This window comes from Pseudochaenichthys georgianus, chromosome 19 (genome assembly GCF_902827115.2).
Source record: "Pseudochaenichthys georgianus chromosome 19, fPseGeo1.2, whole genome shotgun sequence".
NCBI lineage: Eukaryota > Metazoa > Chordata > Actinopteri > Perciformes > Channichthyidae > Pseudochaenichthys > Pseudochaenichthys georgianus.
The window spans coordinates 22,159,255-22,179,418 of NC_047521.1; the positions used below are offsets into that span (position 1 = coordinate 22,159,255).

At 40.6% G+C, this 20,164-nt stretch overlaps 1 protein-coding gene across 1 annotated transcript; it reads left to right on the forward strand.

Moving 5' to 3' along the window:
- The first annotated feature begins 14,150 nt into the window (after positions 1-14,150).
- Positions 14,151-19,303, forward strand: LOC117465232 (glucagon receptor-like). The gene is made up of 13 exons (XM_034108166.1): positions 14,151-14,210; positions 14,354-14,456; positions 14,643-14,750; positions 15,573-15,694; positions 16,283-16,389; positions 16,593-16,749; positions 16,826-16,985; positions 17,517-17,577; positions 17,694-17,763; positions 17,840-17,931; positions 18,090-18,228; positions 18,346-18,387; positions 19,232-19,303. The coding sequence occupies exons 1-13, from the start codon at positions 14,151-14,153 to the stop codon at positions 19,301-19,303; spliced, it is 1,293 nt and encodes a 430-aa protein (XP_033964057.1).
- The last annotated feature ends 861 nt before the right edge of the window (positions 19,304-20,164 follow it).

Here is a 20,164-nt window from a genome sequence, read left to right on the forward strand (position 1 = left end):
GCAATCCTTAGTCCACCGAACTGCAGACCCCCCCCCCCACGACTACGCCTCGAAATCCGATCCATGTATATTACAAACAGGATTGGTGACAAAGCGCAGCCCTGGCGGAGGCCAACCCTCACCGGAAATGGGTCCGACTTACTGCCGAGGACCCGGACACAGCTCTCGCTTTGGGAGTACAGAGATTGGATGGCCCTGAGTAGAGACCCCCTCACCCCATACTCCCGCAGCACCTCCCACAGTAACTCCCTGGGAACCCGGTCATACGCCTTCTCCAAGTCTACAAAACACATGTAGACCGGATAAGCGTACTCCCAGGCCCCCTCCAGGATCCTTGCGAGAGTAAAAAGCTGATCCGTCGTTCCACGACCAGGACGGAATCCGCATTGTTCCTCCTCAATCTGAGGTTCGACAATCGGCCTGACCCTCCTTTCGAGTACCTTGGAGTAAACTTTCCCGGGGAGGCTGAGTAGTGTGATGCCTCTGTAATTGGCACACACCCTCTGATCCCCCTTTTTGAAAAGGGGGACCACCACCCCGGTCTGCCACTCCTTCGGTACCGTTTCCGACTTCCACGCAACGTTGATGAGACGTGTCAACCATGACAGTCCCTCAACACCCAGAGCCTTCAGCATTTCCGGGCGGATCTCATCCACCCCCGGGGCTTTGCCACTGTGGAGTTGTTTGACGACCTCAGTGACCTCCCCCCGGGAGATTGGTGTCGATCCCCCGTCATACTCCAGCTCTGCCTCTAACATAGAGGGCGGAGTTGTCGGGTTCAGGAGTTCCTCAAAGTGTTCCTTCCAACGTCCCAACACTCCATCAGTTGAGGTCAACAACGTCCCATCCTTACTGTACACAGCTTGGATGGTTCCCTGCTTCCCCCTCCTGAGGTGTCGGACAGTTTTCCAGAACAACTTTGGTGCCGCCCGAAAGTCCTTCTCCATGTCTTCTCCGAACTTCTCCCACACCCGCTGCTTTGCCTCGGCCACGGATGAGGCTGCTGCCCTTCGGGCCTGTCGGTACCTTGCAACTGCCTCGGGAGTCCCCCGGGATAACAAATCCCTGAAGGCCTCCTTCTTCAGTCGGACGGCTTCCCTGACCACCGGTGTCCACCAGGAGGTTCGAGGGTTACCGCCCCTTGAGGCACCTAGGACCTTGAGACCACAGCTCCCCACCGCGGCTTCGGCAATAGAGGCTTTGAACACCGACCACTCTGGTTCAATGTCCCCAACCTCCACAGGAATGCCCGAAAAGCTCCGCCGGAGGTGTGAGTTGAAGGCCTCCTGAACTTGGGCCTCCTCCAGACGTTCCCAGTTCACCCAAAATTATCTTGTTGTGTTTTTCAGTGTTTTCTGTGTGTCTGTACACACAAAGCACACTTCATTATCTACTTTTCAGCTTTTTTAAAAAGAAAAGTGTATCTTTCGGTAACTTTCTCAGTATTTGTTCAACACATTCGCAGCAGTCGGTTAGCGGGAGATGATCTATAAGATTATTATGATCCGGTAATGGCTCTTCAACACCATCCTCTAGTTTAAATTTCTTCACTTTGTTTCTTTTTCTTTTCACCTTCCTTCTTTTGTCTTTTTAGTTTTCCGTCCTATGGTCCCTTTTCTTTTCATTCGCATTCTGCGTTTGCTTTTAATTTTTCTTCTCCTTTTCATGTTGTTTTTTCTTTTTCTTCGTTTTTCTTTACTTTTTCTATTCTTTTCTGCTAATTGTCGTTTGCGATCTTGGCGAGTGGTATGAGATATACTGTTTCTATAAAGGTTATCTATAATACCATCTTTTAAAGAAAGATATTCTTCATATGTCATGTTATCATGGTCCTCTTTTGTCCTAAAGACCTTACATGGATATGATATAGACGAGAGCTCTTCTTCGGGAACATCCTCTCCCCTACTTTGTAACATCCAGTCATTAAGCCCATATCCATTATCCTGGTGATAATAAGGGCAGGCTACATCAGACTTGGTTTTTCTCAGATCCATGGCTAGTTTTGAACGGTCGTCCTTAGTTTTATATGATTTGCTGAGTGGGTGGGACATATTGCGTTGAGTGGGAAGGCTTCATCTGTAGAAAGTACTCTGTTTGAGGAGATTTCGTAATAATGGCAGTTTGTCATTTTGAGGGTATTTCAGTGAAACAAGGCTGTTTTGAACATTTGACAGATTTATGCTTAAATTCTCTGGTAAAGTTACTGAAAGATACACTTTGTGTATAAAAGCTGAAAAGTAGATAATGAAGTACTTTGTGTCAGTAGATTTCGTTAAGAATCTTTGACAGATTTATGCTTAATTCTCTCAAGAAGGTTACCGAAAGATACACTTTTGTATTTAAAAGCTGAAAAAGTAGATAATGAAGTACTCTGTTTCAGTAGATTTGGTTAAGAATCTGACTCTTAACGGCAGTTTGTGATTTTGAGGGTATTTCAGTGAAACAAGGCTGTTTTGAACATTTGACAGATTTATGCTTAAATTCTCTGAGAAAGTTACCGAAAGATACACTTTTCTTTTTAAAAAAGCTGAAAAGTAGATAATGAAGTGTGCTTTGTGTGTACAGACACACAGAAAACACTGAAAAACACAACAAGAAGGACTGTAATACACATGTATCAGACACGCTCCCCTTGCTATAATGATGACAACAGTTTTTAGATGTAAAAAACACTTTTTTTATTTTTTTCACACACAAAATCAATAGTTATACTGATTGTAGCATCCCCAGGACAGTCTCCAGCTTAGAATTCCCCATATTACTGGATATATCCTGATGGAGTTTTTTCACTTCAGTCAAAATATTCACGTGTATGCTGTTTTCGACGCAAAGATGCATTACATCTACAAACAGAGCATACAATGAGAGCACATGATACACTTTTGATGTTTGTTTCATTTCTGAGATAATGTTACAGAATGTTTCGGAAAATGAAGATTGCAGGACCACTTTAAATGTTTCGTTTACAATCGTGCGGAAAAAAAATTCATTTGAACTATTTCCTGCCATCATCAGTTAACTTGCATAATTTAGAATTAAACCCTCTAAAATGTTGTCTGAATAACAAATATAATGCTGCTAATCAAACCTTTTTCTTCCTCTTTTCACTCACTGTGTCAGTCTAATATGCATATTATCTCTTCTGCTATCATATTGCGAACACTATATGTGCTATACTTGTAGCTCTTGCCAATTTATCTGCCACCTTTGCTCTTCCAAAACCATTCTATTCATGGGGAACATCCGCGTGGGAGCAACTTTGGGTCAAACTTTGTAATGTGATTAAATTGCGTTACAATATTTTAAGTGTGCCCCTCCTCCTCGGTTTAAAGAGTGTTTGGAATGATTGACAGTTGAAGTTTGTTTAGTGCGATAAACATATTTATTGCTGTGTATACAAAGGGCAATATATATTAAACTTTGGCGATTAGACTCCATCGTGCTGTGATAGATTTAGAGGGACGAGAATCCGACTAGGAAAGGTGAAAGTCTTCATGAAAGACCCTGCACTTCATGAAAGAACTTGCACTGAGCTTCATCGAGTGAAAGCAAACCCAAGATTAACATTTGTAATGAGCTGTACCCACTTGGCATTTTACCTAGCTATATTTGCAGTGTCCATTTTCTTAACTTCTTCTTAGTTGTGAGAGGGGTCATTTTTAAATGACTGTCGATACATTTTGTCCCAATTGAAAGGGCTGTTGTGAAGTTTTTGACCTCTTTGTGATGTTGAGTTGTCTATGTGTGGATCTCCTGCAGAAATACGATACGATAATACGATAATACTTTAATGGTCAGATCAAATTTGACTTGCATCACAGCAGCTCCATGTTTAACATCAATATAGACAAATATCAAGACACAATCACTCTGAGGAGTTAAAATGTGATGAGATGTAGATAACATCCATTGGGTGATATTTATTTGTGTATCCCACATAAGCTTTATATATATATATAATGTACATCATCATATACTGTACCAATCTTCTCTAAAGTATAGTAATGCTGTAGATACCCTTGATGAAAACATGAGCGATTTTATATGTTAAATGGTTACATTTCAATTGTATTATGTCGATGTTGGAAAATGTAAAGTCTGTATTCGTAGAGTTTGTCTTATTTGCTTTAAAATGACAAATTAACTTATTTTTTGTTATTACATGAGTGTATTTTGTATTCTCTTTTGTTTGGTTGGAGCACAGGGTGATTATTCAAATTTTATTTTTAACTACAATGTTGGTTAAACGATTACGATACCAAAGATTTCAGAAAATAAAATGATTATTGTGCTGCATTCAATTCAACCTGTCACACATCATCATCACATTTACCTGCAGTTGTGTTTTCGTCCTAGCAGGAGGGATTGTAAACCTGATGCCGCTTCTCTACTCACGAATCTCTCACAACAGAACTCAGATAAATCTCCTTTTCCTCTTAGTGTAGTAAATACACACTTTGAATTCATTGCTTGCTATTTCATTTAAACATGAGTTCTTAGCAGCAGTTTGGTCCGCATGCTGGTTGGCTCCGTCTCAGCCGCCGGCTGCTCAGAGTTTGGTTTGGATCAGCTGGTTAGGACTCTGCTCTCTCTTATTCACATGCTCCAGTTTTGATTTGACAGGCCTAATATCTCTGAATAATGCATTTGAAAGCATAGATTTATTTATACTTATCATTTTGTATCTGATAATCGTAATAAAAACAGGAACAACGTATCTATTGTTGTCAAATGTTTTTAAAATTCATGTTTTTTTGTGTTAGATAAAGAAATTCTAGAATGTTTTAGGGAAAAGTTAAGAATTGGACCCCCTGCATATTTTGATGTTTATCAGTAAACATTGTGAATAAAAAAGTTTGGGCTAATTTTGATATTGCCCTATACCTGTTCTATAATATGCACTTAAAATACAAACATTTAAGCAAGCACTTTCCTAATTAACAAGAAAAACAAGGTGACACAATTGCCGATTGCTGAATAAAGAAAAATAAATGGATAAGGGCAGGGAACACTAACACTATCGCACAGATAGTGTTCTAAATATATTTTGATGATTATCTGTAAACATTGTGAATAAAAAAAAGTTTGGGCTAATTTTGATATTGCCCTATACCTGTTCTATAATATGCACTTAAAATACATACATTTAAGCAAGCACTTTCCTAATTAACAAGAAAAACAAGGTGACACAATTGCCGATTGCTGAATAAAGAAAAAATAAATGGATAAGGGCAGGGAACACTAACACTATCTCATAGATAGTGTTCTAAATCTGCCTACCTTCCCTGCACTTTTGTGTATAAAAGCTGAAAAAAGTAGATAATGAAGTACTTTGTTTTTAGTAGATGTCGTTAACCCCCTGAGGCAGTCCAAAAACTAAGAATCTGTCTCTTAACTACCATCCCCCGAGAGCCATAACATATTTCAACTCCCTACAGCAGCTGGGGTGTGAACTCCCGTACAGAATGTCAGTCACTGTGTAACACTTTTTTAGTTTTGGTCGATGTGAGTGCTCGTATATCTTGAAATCGTTTTAAAAATGTTGCCAGTTTTTGAATGATTTTAATAGTTTGTTTTACTTTGCATATTTCTGCAGGTCTCCCTTGAAAAAGAGATCTATGATCTCAATGGGACCAATCTGGTTAAATAAAGGTTTTATATTAACTGGCTAATGTGCCATTTTATTTGTGTTTTACAGCTGTATTTGTCTGCCTTTCATGTCTGTGTTTTATATGTTGTAACTTTGTACATGCTGCCCTTCTTGGCCAGGTCACTCTTGGAAAAGAGATTTTAATCTCAATGAGGTTTTTTTTTACCTGTTAAATAAAGAATATATATATATATATATATATTAGTGACACTCTGCAGATTTGTGTGTAATTCACATGGAGGTTGAGGCATATCCAGCCACCCCGTGATATCAATGTCAGCCATAGCGCTGTCCAGATCTGGTGTCCAAAATGTTGGTGAGGATGGCGGTCCTGTAGGCGTTTGATCCAGGCTGCATATCGTGGGGAGAGACTTGGTTTTTCTCAGATCCATGGTTGCTGCTCTCTAAAAATGTCCTTGCGAGGTCCTTACTTTTTAAATGATCTGCTGAGGTGGGTGGGACTTGTTATGTTGACTGGGGGGCGGAGTCCTCTGCAAACGTGAGGGTCTTTTTCACCAGTATAATGTCCATCGATGTCTGACTCTGTTTAAAAAGTTCTTTAAGCTTTGTAGCTTTTCCTTCAATCATTTCCAGCCATGCAGTCAGAGGCACCCTCAAGGACGTTTGAAATACCCCGCAGGTAGAATTAAAATACTCCAAAACAAAATCATCAGAGGGGTCCTTACCCAACGTCACCAAACGGCTTGAGCGGTAATACCAACGCCCAGAGGGTCCGCTTTTAGTTTCCCAGACGGTGCCTGTCAGGACTCTTCTCCCTTCTGGCTGTGTGGGAATATCTCCTTCTTCTTCCTTCACATTGAGGGGTAACGATGCAAACTCTTCTTTAATCTCGCATGCTGTTTGTGTTTCTTTGCTTTTCTTTGCAAATATCTTGTACACCTCTGGTTCCACGATGGTTTCCTGATGCACTACTTCTTCCGATACAATGGTTGCGTGTAGATCTCGGGAAGACACCAGAGTTAACACAGCCCAATCTGTTGAGGTCAGTGTCGCTTTAACACTACGAGGTCCATACGTTTCTCCATTCTTCAGATTGTAGAAATGTAGTTCATTAGCCATATAGTTGAATATATAACCCCAAACATCGCCATTTTTTAGAGTCCATTCTTCGTGAAGTTCTTCGGCTGTAGGCGTCTGAACCCGGCATACAAACTGCATTCGTTTCTTGATTGGAGCACCCAACGGATGGCTGTAAGTTGTCACCGGTGTCTCGCTGATTAAATTCATATCAAAACGTCTCTTGGCCATTTTCTCTCGACTTGAAAAATGAGTGACGCTGGCTTTTTATCTAGACAGCCCTAAAGCGAGAGGGGTGAGGGGCGGGGAAAGTGTGTGTGTGTGTGTGTGTGTGTGTGTGTGTGTGTGTGTGTGTGTGTGTGTGTGTGTGTGTGTGTGTGTGTGTGTGTGTGTGTGTGTGTGTGTGTGTGTGTGTGTGTGTGTGTGTGTGTGTGTGTGTGTGTGTGTGTTCCCCCTCCTTCACCATATGTTTTCTCCCCTCATGTCCTGTCATGTCCTGTTTGCAAAAACAGAGAGGTTTAAATATATGTTTTTTTTTAAGATGCTTTACTTTTGATTAATTTCATGTTATTTGCAAGTATTTGTAAGTTACATTCGATACTGTATACAGGATTAACCACACAGGAAGTGGTTAGGAGGCGGGATATATATATCCTAGACATATTAATTGATTGAAAACAACGGCATTTTATTTTTCTCATTTTTTTAATTTTAATTTAATTTTAATTTTGTAAACCGGAAGCGGGGGCGGGACATCCGCCGGAAGCGGGGGCGAGACATCCGGTCGAACGAGGCGGGACTTCCGGTCGAACGAAGCGGGACTTCCGGTTTTCAAAATAAAAATAAAAAGGTGGGACTTCCAGTCAAATAAGGCGGGACTTCCGGTGAAAAGGGGGCGGGGCGACCTGTCACTTATTTCTGCATACTAATGAGATTGATATGGCATTTGTACTACTACTCCTGTACATGTGGATAGATATGTTGTTTATGTTTATGTCTTCATGTGGAACCTACTGCTGCAGGTCTCCCTTGAAAAAGACATCATTGATATCAATGGGATTTTACCTGGATAAATAAAGGTATTGAATTGAATGTTCAATGAAAACATATCCAAGTGTAACAAACATCCAGTATTAACCTTACTGTGTTTTACTAACAGTAACCAACTAATAATTTTCATAAACTCACAATATATATATGTAATAAAACAATGCACAATGGTACACAGTATCCAAACTCTTTAGGCACTGGTCAGAGACATTCATGTAAAGCAGATACTGAATCCAATACTGGTAAAAACGTTGCAGAGATCAAATGTTTCCTTGTCTGAACGGAGAAACCTAATTTTTAAAAGTTCTGATCAATAATAAAACCTAGATATGTGTATGTAGTGACCCTTTCAATGTAAATGTCAGTCCCTTGAACAGTACAAATGTTGGGGAGAAAAGAAGTTAACTTTTTGCCATTTGAGAATATCATGAGTTTGGAGTTGTCTGCATTTAATACTAACTTGAGTTGAGATAAATGGGATGGAATAACATCGAAGGCAAAACATAAACAACAGAACAACATATCTATCCACATGTACAGGTGCCAACCGCATCTGATTGTGTAGCATCCAACCAAGCTTTAAAAACATGTAGTGGTACTAGCTTGGTAATTTTCCATTCTTTTTGCAGACTGTTCCATGTTAGTGGAGCTGCACATCTAAAAGTTCTCTTCCATCATACAGTCCTAGCACTTGGCACATTTAATAAAACCACAGCATGCGATCTCCGGCAATAAGTACTTTCAATTCGTAGAGAGATCAGGGAGCAGATGATCAGTGGGGCCTTGTTTTTACTGAATGATGTGTTTTTTTATGGGGAATTCAAATATGAGCTTATGATTAGGATTTTCGGAGACTTTGCACACGTTTTCACAAACATGTTCACGCTAGGAGTACGTCCATTCACTTCGTCTTGACCTGTAGATGTGATTTGATGTGTCGTGTGTCTCCCAACTCCTCTCCAAAGTTCAGATACTATATAAAAATACTAAAAGGTAAATAAAACATGAAACATAACGACAACATAACAACCTGAAAGATATGTATTCTATCTACACATTTCGTAATTATCTAATCTCGTGGCCTTATAAAAGTGTTGGCTAAAGTAACGCAGAATATATATATTTTTTTAATTGTAAATAATTAGAAACATTATTTATGTGCACAAGTACACACACATAACAAGCTGTACCGAGTTCCTCCGGCTGCAAACATTATTTATGTGCACAAGTACACACACATAACAAGCTGTACCGAGTTCCTCCGGCTGCAGTTCCGCAGACGGCCGATGTGTGGCAGCAGAGCGCTGGGAGCAGAGGGAGGTGAGTAGACGAATATGACGGATGACGGGTGCGACGGAAATACACCCGAACATATCTGGTACCCCGAACACATCTGGTACTGACACCGGCTCTTTTTGGTGTGAACGCGAGCATGAACTAAGTTCGCATGAACCTTTGTGGGAAAAGTACCGCAGTGTGAACGCGGCTAATGTAAAGTGAATGAGGCTCCTTTATCGTGGTGCACACACGCTTTTCTACAACGTCCCGCAGTGAGCTTTTATTCTATAAAACGTTTTTTTAAATCTACTTTATATCTTGTAGTAACTCACGGGAGGCTTCTTTTATTTTATTTGTATTCATAATAATTTAAATTTTTCGTCAGAATGTATTATGGTGCATTAGTTACGAATTTTTGTTCTCAAAAAACAGTGCATTGTGTGTAATACAACTGTGATTTTTATTATATTGTTGGTTGTTGTATATTTGATCATGTCCCCTTTATTGTATTACGGAGAGCAATATGAGCGTCCATTCCCATTGGATAACGGAGGATTTTACACCAGGAAGTAAGTATTCTCTTTACTGTCGATTGATTTTACAATGATATCTTCATTACTCATCAACTCAAAAACACCAGATTATCCTTGTTGATTACACAACATTGATTGGTATAAATTGTGTACAATTCTTTTGTAATTTTCCCCTTAGATTCGGAGAAACAAATATTCAATACAAGTCAATACAAAAAGAAAAATAGTAAAATGTGAAATAGTGCAACAAGAGTCTATACAAGTGATTGGAATATATATTAGACAAATCATTTCTAAGTAGCAGCCAGATGAATGTTATGGATGTTATTTCAAAGTTCAGGTGTTTAATAGTCTTATGGCCTGTGGGATGAAGTCTGGTGGTTTTAGTCCGGATGTAAGATAAGATAAGATTAGATTTATCTAATAAGATGGTACTTTATTGATCCCAATTTGGGACATTGTTTTTGTTGCAGCAGCATAAAAGACAAGGCATTTTACAATAAACAAAACCACAAATAAACAAGAATCGAAAGAAAAGAAAAGAAAATAGAAATAGAAAACATACATGTAGATATTATATATGCAAATATACATATTCAAAAATATATGACAATGGAATATCAAATATTGAAGAGATTATGTGTAAAATGTACAGCGAGGTTGTATTACAAGAGAAACTATGGATCAGAGAGTTATTTTCCAGCCAGAGGTGATTTATTGTACAGAGTTATTGCAGTGGGCAGGAATGTGTTCCTGTATCGATCCTTGTGACAGCGGAGCTGCAGCAGTCTGTTGGAGAAGGAGCTCCGTTGACTGTCCAGCTGCAGGTGGAGAGGATGGGTGGGGTTATCCATCATGGACAACAGCCTGTTCAGTGTCCTCCTCTCCACCACAGCTTCAAAGGGGTCCAGCTTGATGCCGATGACAGACCCAGCTTTCCTGATCAGTTTATTGATCCTGCTGGTGTCACCGGCTCTGATGTTGCCCATCCAGCAGACCGCAGCAAAGAAGAGTGCACTGGCCACAACAGACTAGAAGATCTCCAGCATCTTGCTGCACACGTGGAAGGATCTCAGCGTCCTCAGAACATAGAGTCTGTTCATTCCCTTCTTGTACACAGCGTCCGTGTTGATCCTCCAGTTCAGCCCATAAGTGCACTCCCAGGTACTATAGTCCTCCACAACAGCCACATCCTCTCCTAGAATGCGGCTGTTGTGCCAGATGGCAGTAGACAGAACAGTTTGTGGCTGGAGTGATGGGGGTCTTTTATAATCCTGAGGGCTTTCTTTAAGGTTAACCTGGTATTTTTACTCCACTACATTTATTTTAGTTACTTTACAGATTCTGATTAATGATGTGAAATATAAACAACCCTTAAAGCAGACTTTAGTTACACCTGAGTACAATTCAGGGAAGGTGATTGTCAAGTGCCAACAATCAGGAGAGATATTTGATTGGAGGACTGGCTTATCTAAAGCCAGTTGAGTAGCACTTGAAATGTTTTGGCTCTATGACACCTGATGTACTTATATGATTCTGTTTTCTTCAAGGTTGTATTTTGTTGGTCGAACGCACTTATTGTAAGTCGCTTTGGATAAAAGCGTCAGCTAAATGTAATGTAATGTAATGATTGTTGGTGCTTGAGAAGACTAAATATGTATCTGCAGATCCCTATAAAGTATATACATTACTCGTTATTCTCTACAAATATTTAATTAAAAACTGTATATAATTGCTATTTTGAACATCCCTTTTCAAGATTTCAATATTACTCTAAATGTGTAATAACGTGCTTTAACCAGTAGATGGTTTGGGTTAAAAAGCTGTCAAGTTTACAGTGTTAACAAAATAAAATATACTGCTGTTTCTGGTTTAGTTTACAACGGATATATTTAGTTATTGTTTTGATATTTGTAACACAAAAGCGATGTAAAAACCCCACAGCAACACAGAAAAGATGGTCTTAACATGACCCAGTCGTCTAGTAGTTAATAAAAAACAATAATATCAAAACAAATTATTACTACTAACTTTATTGTGAAATTAAAACAGAACGGTAAAAGAATAGTTTCCGGTCTATTCTGAGCCCGATCTCTGTAGATAAATACAAATAAAGAACTACGACAGATGTGTAATATTTAATGCAGCCAAACCATTTATTACAATGCATTCATGTGATGACTTTCAAAGAGTAAAGCAAGCACTGCTGAATAAAGTATGATTTATCTTTTACGAAACGATTTTTTCATATGGAATGCAGTTGGAGGTCAACCAATCACAGAGTTTGAGGCAACGCGGAACAATAGCTGAGGATTCTGGGTAGTGTAGTGTCTTCGGCCATCCTAAACTTAACAAATATTTGTTTCTCCGAATCGAAGGGGAAAATTACAAAAGCATTGTACACAACTTAAACCAATCAATGTTGTAATCAACAAGGATAATCTGGTGTTTTTGAGTTGATGAGTAATGCAGATATCACTGTAAAATCAATCGACAGTAAAGAGCATACTTACTTCCGGGTGTTTCCGGGTGTAAAATCCTGCGTTATCCAATGGGAATGGACGCTCACATTGCTCTCCGTAATACAATAAAGGGGACATGATCAAATCGGAATATAATGTTCTTTTAAAAAACATTAACTAAAGGGAACAATCTATTTGACACAGCTGAAGCTCTGGCCTTCCTTAAAAACTAACTAATGTAATAAAAATCACAGTTGTATTACACACAATGCACTGTTTTTTGAGAACAAAAATTCGTAACTAATGCACCATAATACATTCTGACCATCCATCCATCTTCTCCCGCTTATCCGTGGTCGGGTCGCGGGGGTAGCAGTTCCAGCAGAGAGCCCCACACTTTCTTTTCCCTGGCGACATCAACCAGCTCTGACTGGGGGATCCCAAGGCGCTCCCAGGCCAGCGAAGAGATATAATCCCTCCACCTGGTCCTAGGTCTACCCCTTGGTCTCTTCCCAGCTGGACGTGCCTGGAACACCTCCCTAGGGAGGCGCCCAGGTGGCATCCTAACTAGGTGCCCGAACCACCTCAACTGGCTTCTTTCGACGCGAAGGAGGAGCGGCTCAACTCCGAGTCCCTCCCTGATGACCGAACTTCTCACCTTATCTCCAAGGGAGACACCAGCCACCCGGCGGAGGAAACCCATCTCGGCCGCTTGTATCCGCGATCTCGTTCTTTCGGTCATGACCCATCCTTCATGACCATAGGTGAGGGTAGGAACGAAAATGGCCCGGTAGACAGAGAGCTTTGCCTTCTGGCTCAGCTCCCTTTTCGTCACAACGGTGCGGTAAAGCGACTGCAATACCGCTCCCGCTGCTCCGATTCTCCGGCCCATCTCACGCTCCATTGTTCCCTCACTCGAGAACAAGACCCCGAGATACTTGAACTCCTTCACTTGGGGTAAGGACTCATTCCCTACTTGGAGTGGACAGTCCATCGGTTTCCTGCTGAGAACCATGGCCTCAGATTTGGAGGTGCTGATCCTCATCCCAGCCGCTTCACACTCGGTTGCGAACCGATTCAGTGAGTGCTGAAGGTCGCAGACCGATGAAGCCATCAGAACCACATCATCTGCAAAAAGCAGTGGTGCAATCCTTAGTCCACCGAACTGAAGACCCCCCCCCCCCCCACGACTACGCCTCGAAATCCGATCCATGTATATTACAAACAGGATTGGTGACAAAGCGCAGCCCTGGCGGAGGCCAACCCTCACCGGAAATGGGTCCGACTTACTGCCGAGGACCCGGACACAGCTCTCGCTTTGGGAGTACAGAGATTGGATGGCCCTGAGTAGAGACCCCCTCACCCCATACTCCCGCAGCACCTCCCACAGTAACTCCCTGGGAACCCGGTCATACGCCTTCTCCAAGTCTACAAAACACATGTAGACCGGATAAGCGTACTCCCAGGCCCCCTCCAGGATCCTTGCGAGAGTAAAAAGCTGATCCGTCGTTCCACGACCAGGACGGAATTCGCATTGTTCCTCCTCAATCTGAGGTTCGACAATCGGCCTGACCCTCCTTTCGAGTACCTTGGAGTAAACTTTCCCGGGGAGGCTGAGTAGTGTGATGCCTCTGTAATTGGCACACACCCTCTGATCCCCCTTTTTGAAAAAGGGGACCACCACCCCGGTCTGCCACTCCTTCGGTACTGTTTCCGACTTCCACGCAACGTTGATGAGACGTGTCAACCATGACAGTCCCTCAACACCCAGAGCCTTCAGCATTCTGACGAAAAATCTAAATTATTATGAATACAAATAAAATAAAAGAAGCCTCCCGTGAGTTACTACAAGCTATAAAGTAGATTTTAAAAACGTTTTATAGAATAAAAGCTCACTGCAGGACGTTGTAGAAATGCGTGTGTGCACCACGACAAAGGAGCCTCATTCACTTTACATTGGGGTTGTTTGCGTGGTGCAGACACGTAAACGTAACAAAGTTCGTGACTCCACCACGCAATGCGGTGTTAAGGAGTCGTGGTGGAGTCACGCATTCTGGTGAGATCAGGTTGGTCAAAACAGTTTTGTTTTCCTTTTCTCCCCTCAGTGTTTCCAAAGAGGAAGAACATTTGACTGCAGTGATGGACAGGGCACAACAGATAACTGCTTTGTTCTGCCTGATGCTTCTCAAACTGCCAAAGGTTAGTTTTTGGTCAAACACAATGGCAATCTTTCTTTAACGTGAAAGGTTTGATGACTTTAACCCTACTGCAGATTTATTTTTACGGGAAGTTTGACATGAAAATGTATTTTCACAAGTGTTATTTTGTAAATGTCCCTACAGTGTGCGATGGCCAGCGGGAAAGTCTTAGAGGAGACTTATCTAAAGTGGGTCCAGTATAAAGATGACTGTGTCAAAATGATAGAAAATGAGCCTCTCCCTCAAGGTACAGTATGGGAAGCTTCAATCATTTACTCCTCCAGCAAAAGGGATTATGGCAGAGGTTGAAAGTGAAGACAAGATCATCACGAAAATGTCAAATTATGCTACTCAAATTCCCATCTAAAATCGATGGCTTTTTGTTGAAGAGCAAATATATTTTTTAGCTCCTTTTTGTTTGTGTTTATAACAGGCTTGTTCTGCAACAGGACATTTGACAGATACGCCTGCTGGCCAGATGCTCCTGCCGGCTCTATGGTCAACATCTCATGCCCCTTCTACCTGCCCTGGTATGACAAAGGTAAATCACACTTTTAGAAGACTGACTGACAGCTCAACAAACTGAAATATAACTATATTGCTATCTGTCTATATTTGAGTATGTTTTGGATGTGGGGCAATATTGATTGTTCACCCCAGTAATGAGTGAATTAGTTAATACTGGCAAAATGTACATTTGCTTAGCAACCCTACATCTTTATATTTCAACCCAGTCTCACGGCATTTCGTGTTATAGTCACGAAATTAATTTAATCTATTGATTCGTGTTCACCAACACTATTTTCGCTTTTTTTTTTTTCGTGTCACACAGAACGATTTTAAAAGCAATGTATTTGTATGTTTTGTGCCTGCACCACGGCTTTTTTTCCGGTCGGGTCTTGGAATACCAGAAGCTGTGTGGTTCATAAAAACATTTTCTTACATTTTCTTACCCTAAGCCTAACCCTATCCCTTTTATTTTAAATTGTGTATAATGTCGGAGTTTTTTTCTTTGGAACATAAATGGGGCTCAGAGCCTCAGAATACTGAAATCTGTATATTTGTGATCTTTTTTTCCTTCTAATTATTTATTTGAGAACTAGTCACCATTTATCATTCAAAGAGAAACTATAGCCAGCAGACAATTAGCTTAGCTTAGAATGATGACTGAAATCAGGGGGAGCCAGAGCTGCTAGCTTGATCTGTTTCAAGGTCATAACATCCATCTCACAGGACCTCAAAAGCTTATTTATATCTAAGCTTATTTTTTAGGTTGAATCCTTGATTAAAAAAGGTGTAAAAACAACACATTAACCACTGCATTCCCCCCCAATTTTAGACTGTGTGACTGTTTCTCCTGCAGTGTCGCAGGGTGCTGTGCGTCGGCTGTGTGGCTCTGACGGCCTCTGGGAGAGAGGGGACAACGGGCAGGTGTGGAGGGACATGACTCAGTGTGAGGAGGAAAAAGAGGTCACGTCTCAAGAGGTACAACAACCAAAATGTCTCCATCTCCGTTGTTCATTTGTTGCTACTTGTTGCTTATTTATATGTATGACATGATAAGGCTATCCGAGCTTTAAGGCAGGGCAAACCTTTTATCTCCAACAGTGTGTGAATAAGCAGATGAGCACTATGATTACCATTAATTACTTTTAGGGATATGATGGAAACCTTGTATTTTACAAAATATCTGGTGTCTTTCTATTTCCTGTTATGACGAGTCTCAACGTTATTCGTTTTTTCCCCTGCTGTTTTCTGTCTAGCAGTTGCTGATAATTTGAGCTGATTGCTGCCTTTTTATTGCCCTGTCAAAGGATTTATAATCTGGAATCAAACAATTTTTTCCTGGATTTGCACTCACCTGAGGTGCATTATCAGAAGCTGCAGTGAAAAGACCTGGTGGAATTTAAATCAAACAGCACCATTTGAAATATCTTGATTTTGTAAATCACAACCAGTTGGTAAACCCAAATGATTATTTGCAGATACTACATCCCTTAATCTTAATGCCGTTAGTCAATAATCAATCTGTTTTCTTCCCTGAAATTGACAGGTTTTGATTTGTCTTCACAGCTGTGGTTCAAACAACTGATGTTGAGCTTCAGGATGTTGTACACTTTCGGCTATTCCTTGTCGCTGTTTACGCTCATAACGGCTCTTATTATTCTTATGAGCTTGAGGTAAGCTGTCAAACAAGAGAAGTGATTAAAGGGTTATAAAACAATGGCATTACAAATCAACACAAAAGATGCAAAATCAAATCTGCCTATTTTAATTTGAAGATGCCAACAAAATCAAGATCAGAGAAGCAAGATAAATATACACATTTAATGCCCTTGATATACCAAATTTAAACGTGGGGTATTTGTATGTCTCCTGACAGGAATCTGCGTTGCACCAGGAACTACATTCATGCCAACCTCTTCCTGTCTCTCATCCTGCGAGCTGTATCGGTCATTATTAAAGACACCATGCTTGACCGCCACTGGGGAAGAGAAATCATGAAACAAACTGATGTAAAGGACATGCTCAGTGACGAGGTGGGTTTGTTGTTATTTGTTGAAGTTTAAACATTAGCCTTTTGTAACTTGTATGTGTTATTTCCATCCCTTTTAGGCTGCTATTGGCTGCAGGATAGCTCAGGTAGTGATGCAGTACTGTGTCCTGGCCAATCACTATTGGTTCTTTGGAGAGGCCATTTATTTGTACTCTGTGCTTATTGCCTCAGTGTTCATCGACAACAACAAATACTTACCTTACATCTGTCTTGGCTGGGGTAAGTACCTTCTCTGGGATTCATTACCTTCTAATATTGCAAAACATCATATATGTATATCAATTTGAATATAGTAAAGCATCCCCTGTAACAGCAGTGTAGCTTGATAAATAACAATCACGTTTTTGGTATTATGAACTCATTAAATCAGGTTGATACCATATCCATACCAGATTTCAACAAATGTTATAGTATGTTTACTTATCATTCTTTTTGTCGCTGCTTTTAATTGAACTATTCATATCTTAAACTGCACTGTAACTTTTATCCATGTACTTTTTCTTTTAATGTTTAATTGAACTATTCATATTTTAGACTGCACTGTAACTTTTATCCATGTATTTTTCCTTTTAATGTTTATTTTATTAGCTTTTCTTTTTTAATGCTTAATGTCTTTCATTTTTTTGTAAAGCACTTTGAATTGCCTTGCGTTGAAAAGTGCTATATAAATAAACTTGCCTTGCCTATCAAACCAAATGTTTTTAAAAGCACCCACATTGAACCCTGCAATATTTTCTGATTTTGTCGCAGGAACTCCACTTCTTTTTGTGGTTCCATGGGTGGTGATGAAGCAATTGAAAGAAAACAAAGAGTAAGAGTATGTGCAGGTGGTTGCCCTGTTTCCATCTGTTCATCATTACATTTTTGCTTTCACAGATCCATATTGGAGAGCAGATAAATAAACAGCTGCGTCTTTTCTCGTGTCAGGTGTTGGGCTGTCAATTCCAACATGAACTACTGGTGGATCATACGTTTCCCCATCCTTCTTGTTTCACTAGTGAGTCATCATCTGACATCTGTATAATATGAATGTCTACACAGAACATAGTAATTAACATTACGATTTTCAACAGATCAACTTTCTGATTTTCATCAAGATCTTGAAAGTCATTCTTTCAAAATTACGAGCCAGCAGCCAAAGCAGATTTGCGGATTACAAACTCAGGCAAGTTGTCTCAGCCTTTTTTCAATGTCGACGATACATTTCATATTTTCAACTCTGAACTTTCTCGCTGTTACAGCATGTCACAACAACAAATGTTGACAAGAAGCATTGTGATGGTGTTATGACTAATTGCTCTGCTGTTTGTTCTGTCCTGTTAGGCTTGCCAAGGCAACACTCACCCTCATCCCTCTGTTTGGTGTTCATGAGATAATTTTCATCTTTGCAACAGATGAGCAGACATCAGGTGTTCTGCGATACATTAAAGTCTTCTTCACCCTTTTTCTCAATTCATTTCAGGTAGGTTTAATTCAATCAGAGAGAGATGCTTTCTTTGCCAATATATCAAAAATAATGTCTGTTGTGTTCCTGCATAGCAAACGTAATAAACAGGACTTTTCTGTGGTTCCTCTGCAGGGCTTTCTGGTGGCTGTGCTTTACTGCTATGCCAATAAAGAGGTGTGTTGTTTCATCTCATACTTCTATACCATACATAGAAGGTTCTCAATGTCACATTATCTGAAATACATATATTAATCTATATAGAAAATGTGTGAAAAAGTATGTCTTAAATCATATTAAAACATTGTTAATAATCCTGATAATGGGGAGTTGAGATCTTTATTGAGAAACCGCATCTAGGGTCGTCAGGTTGAGATGTACAGCTGGACAGATCATTAAAGAATGCATTAGAAGGAAAAGCGGCCGAGATGGGTTTTCTCCGCCGGGTGGCTGGTGTCTCCCTTAGGGATAAGATGAGAAGTTCGGTCATCAGGAAGGGACTCGGAGTTGAGCCGCTCCTCCTTCGCGGCGAAAGGAGCCAGTTGAGGTGGTTCGGGCACCTAGTTAGGATGCCACCTGGGCGCCTCCCTAGGGAGGTGTTCCAGGCACGTCCAGCTGGGAAGAGACCAAGGGGTAGACCTAGGACCAGGTGGAGGGATTATATCTCTTCGCTGGCCTGGGAGCGCCTTGGGATCCCCCAGTCAGAGCTGGTTGATGTCGCCAGGGAAAAGAAAGTTTGGGGCTCTCTGCTGGAACTGCTACCCCCGCGACCCGACCACGGATAAGCGGGAGAAGATGGATGGATGGAAAAGCCCATTGTTTTAGACATCTACTTGTGGGCAGTGTGTATTTGATTTGATAAATACCGTGATAAATTCCTTCATTTTTTCAGTATGGACTGGAAAATGTCATAAAATGTTACACCAAATAGTACAGTCACTCTGAAATGGATTTTATTAATACCATAATAAATACTATTGTGAATGGTATTTGAAATGGCTCACCTCCACTTTGTTTGCAGGTTAGGACAGAGCTGAAGAGGAAGTTTCGCAGCTGGAGGATAGAGGCTGAGGTTGTTTGCTGTGGACAGTGACTAGCTGTTTTTGGCTCTTGTGTGGAAGCGTTCTCCAACGCCAAAGTGACAGAGCGCAACAGATCCTCCGTAACGACCATAAGAGCAATGACTGATGGTTCACCGACTCCTGAGAGTTCACTTCTTTCTAGACGCCAACTTCAACCAACTTCACCACAGCCTAAAGCTTCTTTGCTGCAGAATCCATCAGTGGTGAATCGAGACAATTCTATGCAGCATTTGGACCAGGAGGACATTGGACAATCGTCAGTGGCAATGCAGGTGTCCTTCCTCATTCACCTTCAAGACCCTGTGGAGTCACTCCCAAATGCTGTAAATATGGACTCAGATTGAATATGTTTTGGCATTGACTGTACATTTTAAGATGATATTTGGTCTGTTGTGACTTGTGAATACTTAAAATTGTGAATAAGTAATTGTTATATGAGTTGTACAATTGTGAACTTGTGATTATTTAAGACTTTACTATCTTTCATACAAATGGAGTATAGAAATTAAACGTATATTTGTTTACACTAAATTGTTTAATGTGTGATTGAATATGTAGCCCCTGTAGGTCGCTGTGTAACCGGTGTCGTTAAGCGGTCTCTGCGTTGTGTTTTGCGTTGTTCATGGATGACCCGAGCCAGCATACAGCTTTGACGATCTCTGTTTTATTACTGACAATCTGACAACAGATATAATGATCAGTTTTACATTAGGTTTCCCTCACAGTGACTCTTCTCACGTGGAACATTTACAAAAAGGGAAAATCCCGTCTCTGTTTGTGTTACGTTATTATGAGAGTGCTCTCATACTTGTTTGATTCTGAAATTGTATATTTCTATAAATATATATGTGTGTGTGTATATGTCCGCATCT

Excerpts from the sequence above, each read along its gene's own strand:
- LOC117465232 (XM_034108166.1), top strand. The coding sequence starts at position 14,151 with ATGGACAGGGCACAACAGATAACTGCTTTGTTCTGCCTGATGCTTCTC. Across the intron at positions 14,457-14,642 it reads AAATGAGCCTCTCCCTCAAG|GCTTGTTCTGCAACAGGACA; the intron begins GTACAGTATGGG and ends TGTTTATAACAG. Across the intron at positions 17,932-18,089 it reads TTTGCGGATTACAAACTCAG|GCTTGCCAAGGCAACACTCA; the intron begins GCAAGTTGTCTC and ends CTGTCCTGTTAG.